Genomic DNA, 22,156 nt, shown 5'->3' on the forward strand with positions numbered 1-22,156 from the left:
TCACTCCTGTCATTAACAGACAGGCGTCCATGGCCATCCCTGGGAGGGTGAAATACTGACAAGGGTCTAACTTGTAATAGCTCAAGCACATGTCGCGAAAAGCTTCAAAGACATCAGTCAAAATCAAAGTATCCACGGAGACATACAACTCCATGAATTCTCTAACAGATGTGACTTTGAATGTTTCCCAAATGTGTTTGGCAAAAGCATAGTCTTCCTCGGAAATGGTTTCCTCTGTTAAAGAGGAATAAAATTCATCTCTGCTAGGAAAGTTGGTTTGATCCAACTTGTCAAAAGTGTCCACATACTCATAAAAATAGGGAAGTTTTCTCGTCAACAAATCAACATGGTCAGGATAGTTCTTTACCAAATATTTGAATTCCGCTTGACCTTTGCTTCTCAAATTGTCGGCCAAAGTTTGCAAGCTGGTATTCAAGAATTTGAAACTGTCCAAAAAGCGAAGTTGGTCAATTTGAAACATGATGAAGTGCTCAGAATTTTGACCTATGCATGACAATTTGCGATCAGCAAATAATTCTGCTGCCTGAAGTACCAAGTGATTATCATACCGGGAGGCATTGTGACATATGACATTTATGAATTTGGACTCTTTGAAATTGACATTGCACTTATTGTGACACAGACCCCTGACTTGTCCTGTCAAATGATCGTGATCGATGTGTCTCTCTTTGGGTTGCACCATCTTTCCACACAGATAACAGTGAGTTTCCAAATCTAATGCTAAATTTTCAGAGGGTGTCAAATTCATGGGGACAGGGTTGTTCAAAATATCCATGAGTTCATCATAGTCTTGCAAAAGATGAGTCATAAAGTGTTGAGCAGCCCCTTCCCCACTATAGGTTCTCATGGGAAACGAATAGAGATCAGATTCTCTGCACACAATCTGATAGCTGTAACCACAGGGAATGTGCTCATGGACATGACGACTTCCTGTTGAGGTTGTCTCATTATGTTCTGGAGTAGCCAAGACAGACTCGAAATCTGCATAGATGACAAAGGCAACTTTTTCCATCTTACGATACTGACCCAAACCAAAAGTTCGAAAAGCTTTTTCCTTTTCCGGCATTTTGATTCGCTGAGCCTTATGATGACAGTAGGGAATGTGCTTTGTCAATGTATCTTCCGAACAAAAAGGCCACAAACATTTTCGACAAATGAATTTAGTGTTCCGGTCACCTTCTCTTCTGACCAATGCTGGCAAACTAGTGATCAGAACATAATGAGACAATGGAGGTTCATCTTCCTCCTCTACTTCTTGAGTCAATAGTAAGAGATCAACATGTCGGTCTTTGGGCACATCAGAAATAGCTGAACTGATTCGTAATGGAAAAACAACATGCTTTTGATTCTCATCTTCATCAATACCATAAACATTGACACTCACATTGTTTGCACTTTCAAATTTCGATATGTGATTGAGTTTCATGGGAAATGAAGATTGTTTCAAGTCCAAGTGGTGTATTTTGTCTTTATAGTGATGCACTTGTTCTCTGACTAGATGAGATTCAACGGGAAACAAATGAGCCAAAACGCAGTACACAAAACACATGTCGTCATCCATGTTTTTGATGTTCAACAGACACTGCTTTCTCTCTAAAAAAGTGGGAAGGGGAAGATAGGAGGACCCTCGATAAGGTTGAAACTTGACCACAGATAATTTTACACTCAAAACAGCTTCAAAATTTAAATTTGAACTGTCCCCTTCATAATTGTCCATCAGTTTCATGATGGTGTTCATGGCTTCTGTGTACAGTTCATCCAAATCGCCAGTGTCAGTGGCTGGGGACATTTTAGTTCGAAAGTAAGGTTCAGTGAATGATGTTTCACCATCAGCATCCATTTTGTTGAATCGAAATTGTGTGCAAAGTCCCCATTTGATGGATGATTTTGCTTCAATTTCGTTTTTCAAATGTTGGTCAATGTCAGGTTGAATTTTCAGAAAATAGAAGAAAGGATCGTTTCCTTCTTCCCCCTCAGGTGTAAAGTCAAATTCCCTCACATCCCCATTCAATGCTTGTCTTGAACAAGATTGAGAAGTGTCAGTGTTTGTTTTTTTGCGCTTAGTCGAGCCAGCCCCACTTTGTTCATGATTAGAATGAGAGAGTTTTCTGTGTTTGTTTAAGTCTTTCACAGAAGCAAAGGTTTCTGCACATATGTGACATGTAAAAGATTGACTAGATGAAGAAGGCTGAGAATAATCTTTGTGATGAATTCGTGTATGTCTGTGTAGATTATCTTTGCGTGAAAAGGATGTGTGACAAAATTCACAGTCAAAACGTCTTGAAGATGACCCACAGTTTTTTTGGTGTCTCGTGAGTGAATATTTTAGTCCAAATGTTTTTTGACAAAACTCACAGGTAAAAGAAGAGGATTTATCTTGATTAGACATTTTAAAAAATTATCCTCCAAAGAAAATATTTTAAAAAAAACAAAAACCAAAAGCAAATTAATATCAAGGCTCTTCTCAATATGCTTCTTTGTCTGAAATGTAAAAGAGAAAATTGGTTCTGGTATCATTTTTTTTTTTTTTTTTTTTAGACTTTGTAATATAAAGTGTATAGAGAAATGTGTAAATGTAAATTTTCTTTACTTTGTTGCAGGTGATAAAATAAATGATGAAATAACAAAAAGAAATATGGTCACTTACCTTAATTACTAAAAATAAAATCCTCAACACAAAGAATTTTCCAAAGAAATTATAAAGGATTCTTTCCTCTCTCACTGATCACCAGAAAATGAAGACTTGCAGAAAGTTTGTGTCATTTAAAAGGTTCCAGACACATGTCCGAGGTTAGAGCACTGTACTCTTGATACTCAGATGACTCACGGGTACTGGAATGTGTGAGGTAACTCGAACAAATAACCAGCAGATGGAACCATAATGCAAACATACTCTCGTGACATGGGTGTATTTCCTGTTCAGATTTTGAGTCAACAAGGCAGTGACTCGGACAAATAAGCAGCAGATGGAATAACACAAAGATACTCTCACTGTGTTTCCTGTGAAAATGGTCTAATAAAAGACAACACCTGTGTCAACAACAAAGTGAGTTGAATACAATACACAATTGAATGTTTGTACTCTTGAGACTTGTGTGTACTTCCTGTTCAGACTCGTTTGACGTCAGAAAACATCTGTGTCAAAAAGGGAGTGACTGAAACAAATAACCAGTAGCTGGAACCATAATGCAAACACACTCTCGTGAACCATCTATATTTCCTGATCAGATGTTGTGCCAACGAGGGAGTGACTTGAAGAAATTATCAGTTGATGGAATACAAATTCTAATCCACTGAAGATAAAGGGTTCCAAATGGTTTGCAGACTTAGGCGTACCCATTTTAGTGTACATTTTCAAAATTGAAAGGTCACCAATGATGCAAAGAATAGGCACCTGCAAGCACTCAATAGGAGGATATGGTGGACATTGCAACTATTTTGATTAAAGCGTGGACTTGATCTCTAATTCCAATTTCTAAAAGGTTATTGTCATGGGTGGGTATTCAGTGCAAAAGACCAACGCCTTGTTGATACAGGTGACAATAATCAAATCATGGACCCGCATTTTGTTGTCACAGATGGTAGTCATTTACCTATATCTTCGGTGACTTGTTGACACAGGTGGTACCTATTTAATTCAATGTTCACATCTTGTTGACACAGGTGGCACCTATTCAGTGCAACGTCTACGCCTTTGTTGACACAGGTGTTTGCTATTTCCTGCTTTTGTTGACATAAGGTCACTTCGTACACTAATGACGTCATCGAGTCACGTGACTCAGTGACGTCACAGTCACGTGACTTGTTTTAGCCAATCAAAAGCTCGCAAAATGAGGAGGAGGCAAAACTTTCATTAATATTACCCTACTCATGTCTGAAAAGTTATATCAGGAAACGTAAACATCGTGAAAACATCGTAAACATTCGGTTAGGCTATATCTTACATTTCGGTTTTACTTAAAACTTGCAAAGCTCTTTAGGAATGGTGTTCTAAAGTCTTGAAGTAGATGTGTACATATCGATTCTGTTAGTACTCAGGATATCAAAGACATTTTAATGCAACCGCTTTGGTGAAATCGCCATTTTCGCGACTCACACTTTATTATGCAAAATTGGTTTAACAAAGGTAAAGATCTGTGTGATGAAAACGGACTAATTCCATTCATAAAACTAAAAACATCTTTCACTATAAGGGGTATCATACTTGATTACAAGGGAGGACTGAAGTAAACAATAACAACAGCAAACCAGTCTAAGTAAACTTAGTCTCAGTGTACTGTGGCTTAGTTTACTTAATTAGACTGGACAACGGCATAAGTCCTCACTTACAGAAGTATCATCATCAGCTGGGGTTTTAACTGCCCAACTGTACTTGATATACATACAGCCACTGGTAGCCAGATGAATGGCGTAAATCTTCTTGGGAATCATGCAGGAAACAAAGTTACCGTATGTGGTTTAACTTTGGTCGCTTATGGTCTGTAGCCTTGTTTTTATTTATACCAAATGACAGCCTGGTGTGTAATAATTTTAATAAACTAGCTTGTTTTAGAACTAAATTGTGACACTGAACTTACAGTGAACTTTTGCTGTCCTCTGTAGTGAGTCTTGTCCTCATGATTATATGACAGAAATATGGCCCATATGCTATGTATTATTTTAATTCACTCACTTGATCAGTCTTTATATGATACGTGGCCAGTGCAGAAAATGGAGGTGAAAAGAAGTGTACGTGCGCGCCTGCACGCGTGTGTGTGCCTGTTGTAAGCTATGTCACACCAGCTATTTTGGGTAGAGTAATTGCGAATCATTGTCGGAATACTAGCAAAGCCTTACATGAACATTTTGACTCAGAGCTGTAGGCTAACGACGAATATTTGCTCTGAAAGGAGCCGAACAAGTACAAAAATAATGCACAGTCACTCCAAATTCCTCGTCAGATGACTGAGTGGCTGATTTTTAAATATGGGTAATAGTCCTTGCACTAAACCAATAGTAATCCACACAGACAATCGTCCTTTTGGCTTTGCGCCACTTAGCCCTGCACGGTCTGATGCTCAAGGTGGACGGCCTGGTACACATAAGTAAGTCGAAGAAAAACCCTCACATGTTGACGCCAATATATTAACCAAGAGTCCAGAGATTAATCAACGAATGGGACATCCAATATATGAAACGTCAGTGATATTATTTATTCTCTGTACATATACACACCTGTGAGGGCGAGGTGCTGTGACCTTGACCTTGAACCAGGAAGGGGATTTCCCAGGTCATATTGACATCACATCCAAGATGGCGTCCCCAAGTCTGGAATACTTCAATAGTGTGTTCCAATATGTACCACAGGGACATGAAAAGGCATTAAAGCAAGCCTTTTATAACACAGCGGCCAATATATTCATCCTTTTCGCAGGTGCAGCCCTAATCGCTGTCTATTTCATCCTAAATCCGTTTCTTCGGCCATTATGCTGGGCAGTTTTGTGCGGGACGTTTTTGTATCCTTTCAAGAGGTCGCTAACAAATGTGCTCAAGAAATGGTTAAATGGCCTGAGGACCTCCGATACTCCCTTCGCGGTTGGACTAGTTATTTTGCCAGTACAGGTGAGTGTTGACAAGCTTTGCTATGTTTCGTATGTGCCGCAACAGGTGTAGATGCAACAACTTAGGCAATGGTCTATTTCTGGCGCTAATTCAGTTATGCCAATCATAAACCACGAATTGTCGACAGCTGTCAATCATTATGTGCTGGAGCCATCATGCGCCTCGGTTCTATACCAAGAAACTTCACACGTGCATGTTAATGATGCAATAGTTTAGTTGAAAGCAATTATTGAAACTTTGGGGTTTTTCTTCAGTTGATAAATGGAAATACTTTCACAGGGTCTTGTAACACTAAAAACTGCCATCAAGGTATATACTTTCACTGGTGGGGTATTCGTACTATAAAACAGGAATACCCCTTCAGAGACAGCATATACTTTGATGGCAGCTTTAAGCCCCTGTGAATATTTTACTTTTAGATCTACTGGACAAGTACAGCAAACATATGGTTTATTCAGTGCAGGGTCGAGAGAGGGTATTGAATCATATGTAGATCATGTTGATTAAAACTCAAATAGGCAAACTGGGAGTGGGAAAATATTGAATAGTGTGAAGAAATTATGCCCTAGCTAAATACAATACTCTCAAACTATGTAACATAACAGACCGGTGTTGAAAGTAGTGTAGCCTTGTCATAAAAGTTGTTCTGTTTCTTTTGTGGTTTTCTTTTCCACATGGGTGCAGTATGTGAAGACTATTCAGGTATTCCTAAGCGGTGATAAACCTTGAATTTTTATCACATCATTGCACAATAAATCTGTTGTGTTTTAGTGTCGAAATTACCCTTTATTGTAAAGTGCACATCACCAGTGTGTAACTAAAATATTTTTGAAATGTGGCCTGTCCAAAAAACAGTTGTCAAAAAAAGTGACCTGTCATAAACAAACACAGTCAGTCCCATACACAAACAATAAACAATCAACAATCAACATCTTTATTTTTTAAAATATTTCCCACGACCATAGGATGCCCTTACTTGATAGGTTGTCCTTCACAAAAACAGACCGCCAAGGATGATGGGACAGGCTATATTTTATACACTGACATCACACATACATGGACGTGGAGGTTTCATTTGTCACTATGATATCATCTTTGAGTGGTGTTTTAGTAGTTGGAAAGTCAAATAAGGATAAACTGGTAAGCTTCTTTATTCAGATGATACAGAAGTAGATTTTGATACAGGTGATGCAACACTTTGGCATCTTGTAATATATATTACAAGATGCCAAAGTGTTGCATCACCTGAATACAGAAGTTGTCCATCCACAAGGATTGTCCTTATCTCTGTTACAGTATTTTAAGTTTGGTCCTTTACAATGATGGAGTCACATTGCAGTTGATGGTCAAAAGACTCAAATATTCAGGTTAATAATTCTGTTGGGTAGCATAAACAAGAATGTGGTGATTGCAGTTTCAATAATTTGAAAATAAGAAGAGCCATAAATGTTTTCCTCACCCTCTCTTGAATCTTCTGTTGCAGGTAGTGAACAACAGCACCAACACGCTGCTGAATATGATACGGAACAATTACTACGTAGTTGGGGGCTTCCTGCTAGGCATGCCAGTCCTGCAGTTCATGTATTATTATGGCGTTGCCCAGAAAATATTTTACTTCTGTCTGGGACTTCTTAACTTCTGCCATGACATCACAGCATGGTTCAGCTCCATGTGGGTGAGTCAGAAACGTTTTAACCAAACTTTGAATAATTAAGTGTCATAACTTCCTGATATGTACTGATATGTACAGTTGTTATTTTGACTGATGATCACTGTCTATCGGCCATTTGAACATGTTAAATCCTTAAGACCTTTCATTGCTCTGTTGTTTGAGAAAACACCTCATAACATCTTGATGTACCTGACTCGTGAAGATGCGGGATAGAATTGATCTTCAGGAACCATGGTAACCCATGCTCGTTAAAAGAGGCGACCAATGGGATTGAGTGGTCAAGCTGGCTGATTTGCTTAACACATTTCATAGTGTCCCATTTGTGTAGATTGGTACTCGTGCTGTTGATCACTGGATTGTATGGTCCAGGCTCGATTATTTACATACTGCCGCCATGTAGCTGGAATATTACTGAGTGTAGCGTAAAACTAGACTCACTCAGTCTTGATGTCACAAGTTAATTACATCATACTGAACAATAGACAGCATCAGTGAATTCTTCGTGAAGTTTCTCAGTAGGATCAATGTTTTGCATGCTTTGTGGATTATATCCCTTAGAATATCAGGGAGTAATATATAGACTTACCTTTCGTTTTGCTAACTCACAGTCAGAATTACAGATTTCTCATAAATGAATGCTGTAAGGCTTTCCATCCCCAAAGGCTCATTATTAACACCATTCATTCACACAGATAATCAATAACTCCTCACAGCTCATTAGTTATCATATACTCTTTAAATACCATGAGAAAGCCAGCAACCTGTACATGATATAGTTGTCATGTAATCACCAGTACATTTAAAAACAAACATGTGCAACAGAAACATTTAGTTCTCATGTGTTGTAAGTGTTAATAAATTTACAAAGCCATGTGAGAGAACTTAGGAACATGTTCTTTCTGTATGTACGCTTCAAACATTGGATTGTCTGTTTGACGAGATTATTTACACACCACCTCCATATAACTGGAATGTTGCTGAATGCGACATTAAACAAAAAACAGTACTTTCATATTTCTGTAAACATTTCTTGGGTTACCCTGGACCTCCAGTTTTGTGACATGAGTTAAATTAAAGAAGGCTACTGACTATACAATACAGTATGTGATCCATTTTTATGGCTATCGTTATTATAATTTTAACTATTATTAGAACTACCCCTTGTGCCAAATATGGGAATAGACTTTCTCTGTAAAGTATTGATTCTAACACTGTTAATGATTGAGTCCTATCTGAGATTCAAATCCACACTTTCCGTGTTGAGGCACCCAGCTGCCAGTCTGTGAAGTAGGCAACCAGGGCCATGTTCTACGAACTCCTATACTTCAGCACAAACTTGTTGATGGTCTAGATCTGTTAAGGTCTGATGATGATGATGAGGAGGAGGAGGATAGATTTACTGACATGTATTTTCCTGTTTTGTCAGCTGTGGACCATCTTTATCGGCTACATTATAGCAGTGATCTTCTTCTGGACCGAGGAATCCAGGAAGACATTTCACTACATCTCTATCACAGTGTGGGTCACTCTCATCCTCCATATCGCAACGGTAGCTGGCCCTCTTCGTCTCCTTCTGTTGGCTGCCCTGGTTGTTGTCATGGTGATTGGCTTTGTTTCTGAAGCTAGCAAGGAATCAGCAGAAGCTGAAGGTGAGGCATATGATTTGGAAGAAAATGTTAAACTAATAGAAACATTAAACTGATAAAAACATTTGTTGTTTCAATTTGTCTGTTTCACATTTGTATCACCCCGATATAAAATGTGAGGGAATATGGTCAACACCTCATCCGTCTGTCCATCAGTGCTAAAATATTTTTCAAGAAAAATTGGTATATATATATTATATGAACCTCAAGTGTTGCCTTTTGCTGTTTACCGATTTTTTTGTATTTTCATTTTTCTTAATTTCCATGGAAGCAATTTGGACTTAAGGATTTGGATCTCTCAAACTCACAAACTGAGGTGGATTTCATTTCTGGAGTGTTACTCAAAAATCACTCAATATCTGTCAGTAAGACTTATCAGATGCATAAGGCAGATGCCAAAGTGGTGCCTTTTGCTATTTGCTGATTTTTGGCATTTGTATTTTCAAATTTGAGGGGGCTGGATTTCTCATCTTCTCACGACTCTTGTTTGAACCAGTGAAAGAAAAGCCTGAAGAACAGCCAAGCACATTGGGAAATGAACCATGGAAGTCCATATTTGACAAAGATTCTACTGGCCAAGACGTGAAAGGCTCACAACCTCCAGTGTCGACTCAGAAACCACAGTCCTTGTCCCTTTCAAGTGGAAGCAAGCCAACAACATCTGCCCCAGCCAAAACTGCAAAACAACAGGACACCCCTGTGGAAGAAGGAACCCAGTCACTGAGCAACCAGTGCTTCGTGGCACTCTTCTGGGCACACGTGCTCGTCAGACTTTGGATCCATGTATGGGGCATGATCCTGATTCTCTTTCTGCCTCTGCTGCTGTTGATCATCAGAGGATTAGGTCAGTACTGAAATACCTTCGCGTTCATTAAAGGAAAGTCTGATAGTCAGTGGGGTGGTAGGGTAGCCTAGTGTCTAATGTGTTGGCGTGTCATGCAGAATATCCCGGTTTGATTCCCCAGATGTACAATGTGTGAAGCGCATTTCTAGTGTCTGGAATATTGCTAAAAGTGGCGTAAAACTATAATAGTAATTTTCTGTTGCTATACACCAGTGTGACAAATACTGCAGCATGTAATTGTGTCTTTAGATGTGATTTGAGCCTGTCTTGTCTTGTTTTATTACTTTTTAGCTAGTTAGAGGGAAGTTTAGACTGTACCTTGTCAGTAAAATGTAGTGATTCTGTCGTTGAAATTCTTTCAGATGTTAATGTAGACTTGTTACAATTCCAGTATTGAGCTATGAGCAAATGACTGTAAACCTCCCAATTTGAAGAAAGGATTTTTTCCCAGTCTCTGTACACATTAAAAATAATTAAGTTTTTAACAAATCAGATGTTTCCAAAGTCTGGCGTTCTTATTCCCTACATGCGCACAATGTGTGAAGCCCATTTCTTGCATCCCCTTTTGATGTTGCTCGAATATTGGTTAAACTGGCATAAAACTAAAGAAACTTCCTCACTCGTTTCAAATCAATGAGATTTTATGATCTTTCTTTCCATAACACTACTCATGGCAGCAATACCAGTGTTTTGAATTGTCCTTAGACAATGGTAGTCTAGAATGCTGGAATAAACCTTTTTTCGCTGTTCCTTTGAGTTTGTAGATAGCCCTTATCAAACAAGGCACAAATGTACACCATGTGTATTCTAAAACTGATGCATGGAGAGCTGGTTCAGAGTAGTGATGGTGCCTCAGTGGGTTAGATGACTGACTCTGTGGGTGTCGGCTGGAATCCCGGGACTCACCCCACCCACCCCCCGCCAACAAAAGTACTAGAATCTGTATTTTACTTAAAAAGTTTAATCCCAAATATAGCATATGTTGTGGTTCAGAGTAGCCATCAAATACCAGTGAGTATCGTTATCATTGATGTTTTTGTTATTCTCATCACATTTAGTAGTCTCCAGCCAGAGGAACAGCTCATTTTCAAGGGCTGTAGCAATGATATACACTGACCAGGTACAACGAAATCTGAGAATATTCTTCTTATTAAAGTATTGAAAACAAACTGCCTGGTACTTTGTCAACCTTTGTGTGAGTTTTTGTGTTACGACACTTTTAGCAGTATTCACCAATATCACAACATTGGACACATTTTGTATCCATGTGGGAATCAAACCAAGGTCTACAGCATAACCAGCAAACGCTTTGACCACTGGGCTTCTCTCATTCAAGATCAGTTCTCGTTGTCACAATGATGAAAAGAATTTATGTGTGACTGTTGATAATTATATCTTGTATTTTTGTGTGAAACCTGCCGGAAACGCTGACTCGGTATGATCTTTTACAGCTGCCCAGTTTAGTAGCGGTGGGTTCCTTCATGAGAGAATGGAAAATGTTAAGAAGTCTCTGAAAGACTGGTACGCCAAACGAGAGGACGCCATCGCACCCCGCTCCATTAGTGGCCTTGCTAAAATTGCACTGAAAGGAGACAAGAAGGTATGATGTGCCTATGTTCAGTGTTACTGGTTCTTAGAAATGAGATTCCTGTTTGCAAATATTTGACACCATGCTCAATAGGTGGTCCAAAACAAGTGTCAGCAAATATCTGACATTTAAGTAGAGATGAATAAGATTCAGGGAATTATACTTGACACTAATTTGTAATTATGACATTCCATCAAGCACAATTGTGTTGAACTCTGATAACTCGATATATCGGTTGTCCTGATAAAACCTCCTGGTCCCAGCAAAATCTTTCATTATTTATCACTATTCAAGCACTTTTAGCTCAATACAAATGTCTCAATATTTTGGATATCTCGATATAACTTCCTCGTCCCACCAAAATTACCCCTTTAACTTGATGTTAGCAAAGAAACGCAATATCCACGTACCTTTCATGGGTAAGAATCCCTCTCAACTGAAGTTTACACATGGTTTGGCATGAATCAAAAGGGTATGGTAGTGTGAACTATTTAGGGCTAATTGATTTGATAGTGTCCCTGGTTTCTTATTTGATTAGGATTAAGAAGGAATTAATTGGGAAGTACTCACTGTTAAATACTAGTCATAATGGATTATAGTTTTGAATCAAAACATACAGAGAATCCAAAGAGGGGTTTCTGTGATCACATGGCTAACATGTGGTTGTTGTGTTGTTTCTAAATAATTCATGATGATTTGCCCTGGTCGGATGTCTTGAAGTTCGGATAATTTGATAGTTTTTCTTGTTCCCAGGAATATTGCGACAACAGTGCTCAGCTGTATATTAGTGATAAGAGTGGCAATAACGAAAAGAAAGCCTTTCATACTTTTCAGTCCTGTGCACTCGAACCCACAAATCCGTTGGTGTATGACCAAATGGTGTCCACATGAATATGTGCGGACACCAAGGTGCGGGTACAGCACGTGGACAAATTACTGTTTCCCGGTACCCCCAGCTGTGAATGGGTTTCTCACAATGATGGGCAAGCCACAATAACTTGGTGCATCTGGTGACTGCAATAACTGTATGATTCCCAGGGAGTAGAGACTGAAAATATGATGTGTTGTTGATATTGACATCCAGTGATCCAGGGCAAAAAACAAGAATCCAAAATTTATTTAACAGAATATTTCAAGAGCTATTAATAATGATACTTCATGTTACCCAACCTGTTCTTGGTATGTTGGACATAAAACAAGTACTGATCAGCTCAGAGTCATCAGCTGTGTTATTTTGCCACGTGGCATCTTAGAAGGTGGCATTGTAGACAGTACCACTGCAAGCAGACACCCAGATGTTAAACTCCATTTCACAGCCACCAGTAATTGTTTCAATTCCAGCTAAGGAACAAATACTTGATAATGTTTATTTGTTGCTAGGTGATTGATGCTCTCGAGGTATCGACAGACAAAGCCACCAGTATTCTGCTGATTCTTATTCTCCTGATTGGATCGACACTCTTCATCATTATTGGAGCTATTCAGGTAAATCCAGCATCAGGACAATGAGAAAGAAGTGTTAGTGAGAATCATGAAACATTAGCCATGTTAGTTTCACATGCCAGCATTTGTTGTAGATCTTGTTATGTTGTCATGCTGCCATGACTTTGTTCTGTCATCGTTGTCTTATTAAGTCATGTCAATCAGGGTCTGGTTTAACAGGTATTCATAGAGATCTGCTATGAGAGTAATCTATTTTGATGATGCTGTGTCTTGTTACCAAGTGGGTCCAATTGTTTAGAACGTTTACTCATCAGGCCCAAGATCTGGGTTCCATTCATATTAACACCTGTGATCATATTGCTGGAATCATATTAATAATGCTAAAGGCAGCATAAAAACTCTAACTCACTCACTCACTCACTCACTCACTCACTCACTCACTCACTCACTCCAAAGATTATCACGTTTTTTTCATGATTGCTTGGTACTGATATCCATGTCAAGGATATTCACCTGTTTAATGCCATGAAATTATTTGTTTCTAGGTATCATGAATTCGGAAATTTGTGGTTCCAGTTAGCTAATATACTGAGAAACAAAATTAAGAGATCACATTAGAGTCTACCTTTATTTTTTTTCTAGGTTTCTTCACAAGCTTTGTTTTGCATAGCTTGTGAAAAAAAACCAGAAAAAGTCTTTGAGCACCTGTGCCGTCATGTTATCCCTTATTTTTTCCTTTAGTTTATATAGTGTCATTGTTGCAAGGTAAATTCCTGCAACTATAACTCTGAACCTGATTTGTTAAAGATTCACCAGGAGAGTATCCACATGGTCACTGTTACTAGCAACCTGTTCAACGAGAAGGTCAATCCCGAGATTAGTCAGTGAGTAACACATCCCAACTGTTCAATTTTATCAATTATCAGTTCATGTCATGTTTATTTGTTTGTTTCTTATGCCACACTCATCAATATTCCAGACATAAGACAGTTGTCTATAAATAACCAAGTTTGGACCAGATAGTCCAGTGATCATCATTACAGGCTTCAATCTACACAATTAGGATACAAATACTTGTGTCAGCCATGTCAGTGATCCTGACCACCCAAATCTGTTGGTCATTTCCTTTGCCAAGCATGAGTTGCTTAAGACCAATTCTAACCCGGATCTTCACAGGTTATCGTGTCTTGTCATTGATAACAACACAGAATAGTGAGGTGACTGAAGTAAATGAGAAGTTTTAGATCTGAAAAAGAATCAAGTCCTGTTATGCTACATTGATCTGTACAATGTTTACATAGACATAAATGTAAATGTTTGGCATGTTTAGAGCAGTGAAAGGCATACACTGCCTATCTAATACAACACAGGACGAAACCTGTGATAGAGCCTGAGATGAATCTTGATTTTTTCATGTCTTTAAAACATATTCCTCATGTGAAGTCTATAATTGCTTTGTTCTGTAATAAAGCTTTTGAATAGATCTTTAATAATAAACCCACAATCACTTATAAACTTATCGTACATTTAGCATCTCTCTTTTTGCTCCATAATCCCAGTATATGGTCAATGGTACATACTGTTTAAGCCAACAGAGAATAGGTATTGAACTGAAGGAAACTCAAAGAAATCAATAATTCAGCTACGTCTCAGTGGCTCTGATTTGAGGAATACCACTTTGGGTAATCCTTCTTTTGTATTTGTAGTAATTCAAGCAATGTCCCATGACTCAAGACCTAATACAACAGTCAGAAAGTTTTTGAGTTGCTCTGACAACCCATGTAAACAATGTGTCATATCTGCAGATGGCTGCCCAACAGCACTGACATGGAGAAGGCTATGGACTCCATGGCTGAGAATGCTTACATCTACGGCCGGGACTACATCGCCTCCATGGTATGTCCACATACACATCCAGTTTACATTCTCATGTCTGACAACCTTGTCTACACCTTTCCCATGCTCCATGGTAACAACCTTGTCTTCACCTTTCCCATCTTCTGTAGTAACAACCTTGTCTTCACCTTTCCCATCTTCTGTAGTAACAACCTTGTCTTCACCTTTCCCATCTTCTGTAGTAAGAACCTTGTCTACACCTTTCTCATCTTCTGTAGTAACAACCTTGTCTTCACCTTTCCCAAGTTCCATGGTAACGATCTTGTCTTCAACTTTCCCATGCTCCATGGTAACAACCTCTTCACTTTTCCCATTTGCCATGATAACAACCCTCTCTTGACTTTTCCATTACCATGGTAACAACCTTGTCTTCACTGTTCCCATGTTCCATGGTAACAACCTTGTCTTCAGCTTTCCCATGTCCATGGTAACAACCTTGTCTTCACTTTTCCCATGCACCATGGTAACAACCTTGTCTTCTCTTCTCCCATGCGCCATGGTAACAATCTCTTCACTTTTCCCATGTTGCATGGCAACAACCTTGTTTTGACTTCATATGTTTTCATGGTAACAAACTGATTTGTGCATATCAAATTTCTCATGTGAATAGTCATGATCCCTCTTTTATATACATCAACAGAGCTAAATTTTCTAATAACAATGTTGTCCATATTTTCCACATGATCCATAGTAACTATTAAACCTTTTCATTTCCTTTACTAAACACAATAGCAGCTATCTGCATGTTAAACACATGGTCCTTAATATCCATTCTCTCATCATTTTTAATGCTTCATGTGAACCGTTAAATTTTTAACTTACCTTACCATAGGTCTTATGCATATTACCTCTAGCTTCGCTAAACGAGATCAGACAGTCGTTGATTCGCCATCCCCTCGATGGCTACCTCATGTAATCTACGAATGTAGTCACGGAAGTGACGTGATCTCTCCACTCGCGCGAGAGCGCAGAATCCAAAATTCACTTTTACCTTTAGCGTTCGTGCGAACGGACGTGTTGGTTTGCAGTTTTTTCCTACTGTGTGTAGTTTCAATAAAGTTGCTACTCCTTGGTAGGTATGGTTTGTATCCCCTCATTATGTATCAAAGTCAAGTCATACAAGCATTTAATGTGCTTACCTTGCTACCTCGTGTTGTTCTTTTCTCACTCAGGCAGGGCTTGTCCGTGTCGTAGGTGAGAACGGTATGGCGTCCATGGGGGTAATTCATCTTGTTGGTTGTTTGCCCGTCATGTTTCTGCCCATGCTTGGTCATTTTCACTTGTGTTTTCGGTATTTATCATACCATTTTCTGCCATGAATTTCAGCGTAGCGAAGGCAGCCATTGTGGTTGTTGTTTTTTCGCTGCCCCGCATTTACGGGTGTGTCTATTTTTTACGTAGGGGTGCAACTACTTTCTACATTTTTATGTAGGGGGTTTTTTCTCCTAGTATTGTATCAACATATCGTCAAGTCTTGGTTTCTTGTCTGTTACAGTTTTTGTGTATGACTCGACACTATTGTACTGTCTGCAAGGGGCAGAAGTCAGCCAAAGACCCACATCCCTGGTGTCCGGATTGTGCGTCCGCTGTTTGCTCCAGCGATAATCGGTGCCTACACTGTCAAGCGTTATCTCTCGCCGATTTCAAGACCTTTTTGGCGGTTCGGAGGAAACGTTTTACACAACGTAAGAGAAGAATGTCGTCGCCAGCGTCTTCCTTGGGATCCTTACCTGACGACCAGGATCTACCACCGCCTTCAGTACCAGTATCAACACCTAGTGTGGGGCGCTCATCTATTACGCCGGCGCGCTCCTCTCCAGAGCCTACGCGTTCGGACGCCTTTGTAGATTTATCTCACCCGGATGCCTTATCCCATCCTGAAGTTCAGAAGCTTCTGCGATCTCTCTTGACACCGGGCGCTGCTGTACTCCCTACCTCGTTGTCTACACCTTTACCAACGACAGCGCCTAGACTTACGCCAGCGCCGTTGCCTGTACCAGCGCCTCTGCCTGTCCCGGCGCCACTGCCTGTCCCGGCGCCTTTGTTTACATCAGCACCGGTGTTTTCGTCAGCGCTTATTCCGACGCCAGCGCCTATTCCGACGCCAGCGCCTGTACCAACGCCAGCGCCAATGTTGTTGCCGGACCCTGCTCCTATAACTACTTCTTATCGAATCCCCAGAGTGTCTCATACGCTGACTAAAGAAGAAATGTTACAGCGCCAGTTGGATGAAGAGCGCGCTCGTCGTTTAGAGGCTGAGCGCTCCCGGCGCAGATCTCGTTCTAGGTCCCCGAAGGGTCGGCGCTCTCGTTCTCCACACCGTAGCAGACGCCGGCGTTCCCGGTCTGTTTCCCGCTCTCCAAGGCGCTCCTTAGAGGAAGACTCACGTACCAGAAGTAGACGTAGAGTGCGATCTCGGTCAAGATCACCACGGCGTCTCTCTAGATCCCAGTGTTCACGATCGCCGGAACCACTGCGGACTTCCTGCAAGGAATTTAACACTAAGAACTCTGCTTCCAACTCGAGTCAGCGACGAGAATCAACCTCTATTTCCTGGGAGGATCACGAGGAACAGTTCTTTTGTCCAGACTATGAGGAGGAACCTGGCAATGTTGGTGATAGTGATGGCACCTATCTTCCCTTAACTGCTGTCTTTGAGTGGATTGCCGACAGATTACCGGACTGTCCTTCCCCTTCTTCGGATTCAAGCAACCCGGCGTCGATTCACTTGTCTCCTGAGTTACTTATTCCACCACACCCTATGGTGGCGGATGCGGTTGCTTTGTTAGACTCGGACTTTGCGAAGTTATCCTTAAATCCAACCATCAAAGCGTCGAAGTCTAAGAAATCAGATTATAAAGTACACAGTCTGGATTTTGCCGACAACGGGGCGGTGCTAGACGATTCAATTAAAAGGTTGTCAAGCTCAACTCCGTCATCTTACAGAGTTCAGGATTCAAAGCTAGCAGCTATTGATACGGAACTGAAACGTATGCTTAAACCTATCTCGGCGCTTGCGTCAGCCACCTCCGCTGCAGCCTTGGATTTGTCAGAGGATAATGCCTCGAGGGTGGATCATTTAACTACCATTTTTGCTTGGCAAGGCAGAGTACTCCATGACCTACTTGGACATTTACGCGCGGCGCTAGCCATGACTACTACTATGCGCCGATCTGGATTTTTAGATGCTTGTTCTTGGCAAGAGGAATTTAAACGTCAACTACTTCGTGCACCATTTACGTCTAAGTTCCTCTTTGATGAAAAGATACCGACGGTGTATAAACAACATGCCGAACTTACTAACACGGAAGTGGCGCTGTCAACTTTCGAGGCCTTGGCTCTGCATTTCGTGGCCGAGCCAGGGGTAATGCCAAGAAAAGATATGTACCCAGGAGAGAGTCTATCCGTTCCTCGTTTGGGAGGGGACGAGGTCGTACCAAGGACTCAGATGTCCAGCGCAAGCCTCAAGAACGCGGCAGGGATGCCCCAGCTACGTCCGGTCGAGGTAGGGGCAAGCGTCCCTACTCCGGCCGCTGAAGCCATGGACTACTACGACTGGGACCTCCCACCCCCAGTCGTACCAGTTCATCCGACCCCTGTAGGTGGGAGACTAGAGATCTTCTGGGCCAACTGGACATTCCTGGAAGACCCGTTTGTTTGCAAGATCCTGAGAGCCGGCTACAAGCTACCACTAGCCAGAGCTCCGCCGTTGACTACCACTCCCCGGTCACGAGTGTACTCAATAGATCAACAGGTACTTATACTAGAAAACATCAACATTTTATGAACAAAACATGCTATAGAGATAGTGTCAGAACCCCATCACTCCCCGGGGTTCTATTCACCCATCTTCCTGATACCCAAGAAAGGTTCCACCAAAATGCGGATGATTCACAACATGGCGTCTTTCAACAACCTGTATTTAGCCGAGCCCCCGCATTTCCGAATGACGTCACTGGATCAGATCCGAGCCAAGTTGTCACCCGGTGCTTGGATGGCCAGCCTAGATTTACAGGATGCTTACCTGCACGTTCCTGTATTCCCACGCCACAGGAAATTCCTGCGTTTCATATTCAACGGAGTACACTACCAGTGGCGAGTGCTGCCGTTTGGAATTTCTACGGCCCCGTGGCTTTTCACTCGGGTCACACTGCCTGTCACCCGGTTTCTGCACCTCCGGGGGATAGACTTCGATCCTTACATCGACGATTGTTTTCTAAATCACTGCAATCCTCAGTTGCTACGCAAACAACTGGACTTCTCCACACGCCTACTTCAGCAGTTGGGATGGATTATCAATATCGAGAAGTCGCAACTGGAACCAACGCAGGAGTTAACTTTCATTGGGGGGTTGTTCCTGACTCGGCTCAATCTGGTCAGGGTCCCTCCCGATCGATGGCAGAAGATTCTCGCCTTTACGGATCGAGCTCTGTCCCTACCTCTCACCCTCAGAGAATGGCAGTCTCTGTTGGGCTTGTTGACGTCGGCGCAGGACCTCACCCTCAGAGGACGGCTTATGCTGCGCCCACTACAGAGGTTCCTATTACCATTCATTCGAGAGAACGACCTCCAGTCATCATTTCTTCTACCCCCGCACCTGCATCAGTACCTCAGGTGGTGGACGGTAGAGTGGAATGTCTGTGCCGGTGTTTGTTTGACAAGCTTCAACCACAACCACGAATTGTTTGTAGACGCATCCCTCTTGGGATGGGGCGCTCACTTGAACGGCCAGACAACCTCAGGGCTGTGGTCAGACGCCGAAAGGGAGTGGCATATCAACAACCTGGAGATGCAAGCAGTCATCCTAGCGGTCCGCCACTGGCTACCGGTTCTAACAAACTCCAGACTCCTGGTAGCGTCCGACAATTCCACGGTCGTGTGGGTGATTCACAATCAGGGTACAACCAGGTCCAAACAACTTCTGGACCAGATGTTCCTGTTAGCGGATCTGGTAGACAGCAACGGCATTGTGATCGCGGCTCGTCACATTCCCGGCTGCAAAAACATCCTGGCAGACGCCCTGTCGCGCCCCGGCAAACCATCCCCGACGGAGTGGATGCTTCATCCGGACGCATTTCGCCAGATTTGCTGGCAACTCGGGAGACCACTGGTAGATCTTTTTGCCACCAGTTTCAATCACCAGTTACCAACGTACGTATCTCCCGTACCGGATCCACAGGCGTGGGCAGTCGACGCGATGTCTCTATCATGGGAAGGCCTGGACGCATATGCGTTCCCTCCTCCAATCCTTCTCTCGTATGTAATCGCCAAGATCAGACTGACGCGGAACCTCCGACTGCTTTTGGTCGCACCCTGGTGGCCAGCCAGATCGTGGTTTCCCGATCTTCGACGGCTCGCCAGCGGAGACCCTTACAAACTTCCAGAGTGGTTGCATCTGCTTCGACATCCACACAGTCGACAGCTGCATCAGGATCCACGGCGATTCCATCTTCACGCATGGGTCATCTGCAGAGAGCATTAAAGGCTAAGGGCTACTCTGCGCACGTGGCGAACGTTATAGCTCGCGCGCATAGAGTTTCTACCCGTTCTTTATATGACGACAAATGGCGCTCTTTTGAGAATTTTTGCGCACGAAGATCTCAAGATCCCATGGCAGCATCTCCTCAGTTTGTGGCACAGTTCCTTCTCTACCTACGGAACTCTAGACATCTCAAAGGCAGTACCTTAGGCACCTATTTGTCAGCTTTGAATTCTGTCCTTGCTATCAAGTCAGATACACAGATCTCCAAGATACCAGAACTTATTGCGCTTCTCAAAGCTTTCAAGCTGGAAGACCAGAAGGCCAAGTTCCGTCCTCCAGCTTGGGATCTTAATGTTGTCCTTCAACATCTCAGAGGGCCGCCGTACGAGCCATTAGAAGAAGCCTCCTTTGAACATCTTTCCAAGAAGACGGTTTTCTTACTATCATTGGCAACAGCGGCTAGAGTCAGCGAGATCCATGCTCTTGACGTTACTCAGATCCGATTTGAACAGTCAAGACACGGACGTGTTCATTTGGGTTTGCTTTGGGATTTTGTGGCTAAGAACCAGCTTCCCGGGCAGCCTAACAGGCTATTTTCCATCCCTCCTTTGTCTACGATCCTGGGTCATCATGACTTGGAGGAGGAGCTACTATGTCCAGTCAGGGCTCTCAGATGCTATATTAAAAGGTCAGCCTCTAGGAGACGATCCCGCAAAAGATTATTCATTCCCGTTGCCGTGTCCTGCAAAGGCGAAGTAAACAGAAATACTATTGCCCTCTGGTTCAGATCGACTATCTTGGCGGCCTATGACGACAAGCACCTGCCTCATCCGGTAGCAAGTAACCCGCACGAGATCAGGGCCTTGGCGTCTACGATGGCCCTCCATCGGAACTGCACAGTACCGCAGATCATGGAGGGCTGTTTCTGGAGGTCATCAACTGTCTTCGCATCCCACTACTTGAGGGACTTGGCAGTTGAAGACGTGGAGGGGTTACAGTCATTTGGTCCATTGGTGGTTGCTCAGCAACTTACCCGACCATCCGCCCATTAGGTAACTACACTTCTACTTACCTTTGGTCTTAAGATTAACCTCACCCCCAGGGTGCGTCGGTTTTTCTTTGGAGTTCTATTGGGTTGCTCTTTGTCCTGTTCCAGGTATTATCCTGAGACCGTTGACATTGGCTTTCCCGTGTTCTCCTGATGCATGTGCACTGTTTGCTGAGGGATGGTCCTCCGGAGTCCACACCACCATCCATCTGTCGAAGCCATATGCATAAGACCTATGGTAAGGTAAGTTAAAAATTTATTAAAATCTAAATATTTTAGATATTTAAATACTTACCTTACCATAGGGCGATGACTCCCTCCCAACGCTGGATGCTCCTCCCCACTTTGGACTCTTCGGACCTTCCGGTTGACGGTAAAAGTGAATTTTGGATTCTGCGCTCTCGCGCGAGTGGAGAGATCACGTCACTTCCGTGACTACATTCGTAGATTACATGAGGTAGCCATCGAGGGGATGGCGAATCAACGACTGTCTGATCTCGTTTAGCGAAGCTAGAGGTAATATGCATAAGACCTATGGTAAGGTAAGTATTTAAATATCTAAAATATTTAGATTTTAATAAATTGATTAACCCAGATAAAATCACAATCTCATTTTGTTCTATGTGCACATGGATGTCATCTTGTGTAGGTTCACAGCTTGGTAGATGCGGAAGGACAGAACAACACAGAGTTGGAGGTTCGTGTCCTTGAAGTGTGGGATCAACTGTACCAAAGCTGGTTTGCCAAGGTCAGAATTCACTCACTCACTTGTATATGACTGCATGGGGAAAACTGCAAGCTTCATAGCAAATCAGTTTGTCAAATTCAGTTCTGAGCCCATTTTATGTTTAATTTCTACGATTATGTTCGGAAATATTATTTGTTATTATACCATTTAAAAGTTTCTCCTTGTGA

The 22,156-nt window shown here is 42.0% G+C and overlaps 1 protein-coding gene across 2 annotated transcripts in view; it reads left to right on the forward strand.

Annotated features, from left to right (window-relative positions):
- Positions 1-5,313: 5,313 nt before the first annotated feature.
- Positions 5,314-22,156, forward strand: part of LOC137298137 (transmembrane protein 245-like) — a 39,070-nt gene continuing 22,227 nt past the window's right edge. For both annotated transcript variants that reach the window (XM_067830243.1, XM_067830244.1), the window contains exons 1-9: positions 5,314-5,622; positions 7,106-7,297; positions 8,721-8,943; positions 9,437-9,784; positions 11,236-11,384; positions 12,753-12,857; positions 13,623-13,699; positions 14,621-14,711; positions 21,891-21,989. In XM_067830243.1, coding sequence (XP_067686344.1) covers positions 5,314-5,622; positions 7,106-7,297; positions 8,721-8,943; positions 9,437-9,784; positions 11,236-11,384; positions 12,753-12,857; positions 13,623-13,699; positions 14,621-14,711; positions 21,891-21,989 — 1,593 coding nt within the window. The remainder of the gene's footprint in view (positions 5,623-7,105; positions 7,298-8,720; positions 8,944-9,436; positions 9,785-11,235; positions 11,385-12,752; positions 12,858-13,622; positions 13,700-14,620; positions 14,712-21,890; positions 21,990-22,156) is intronic.

This window comes from Haliotis asinina, chromosome 10 (genome assembly GCF_037392515.1).
Source record: "Haliotis asinina isolate JCU_RB_2024 chromosome 10, JCU_Hal_asi_v2, whole genome shotgun sequence".
NCBI classification, from domain to species: Eukaryota; Metazoa; Mollusca; class Gastropoda; order Lepetellida; family Haliotidae; genus Haliotis; species Haliotis asinina.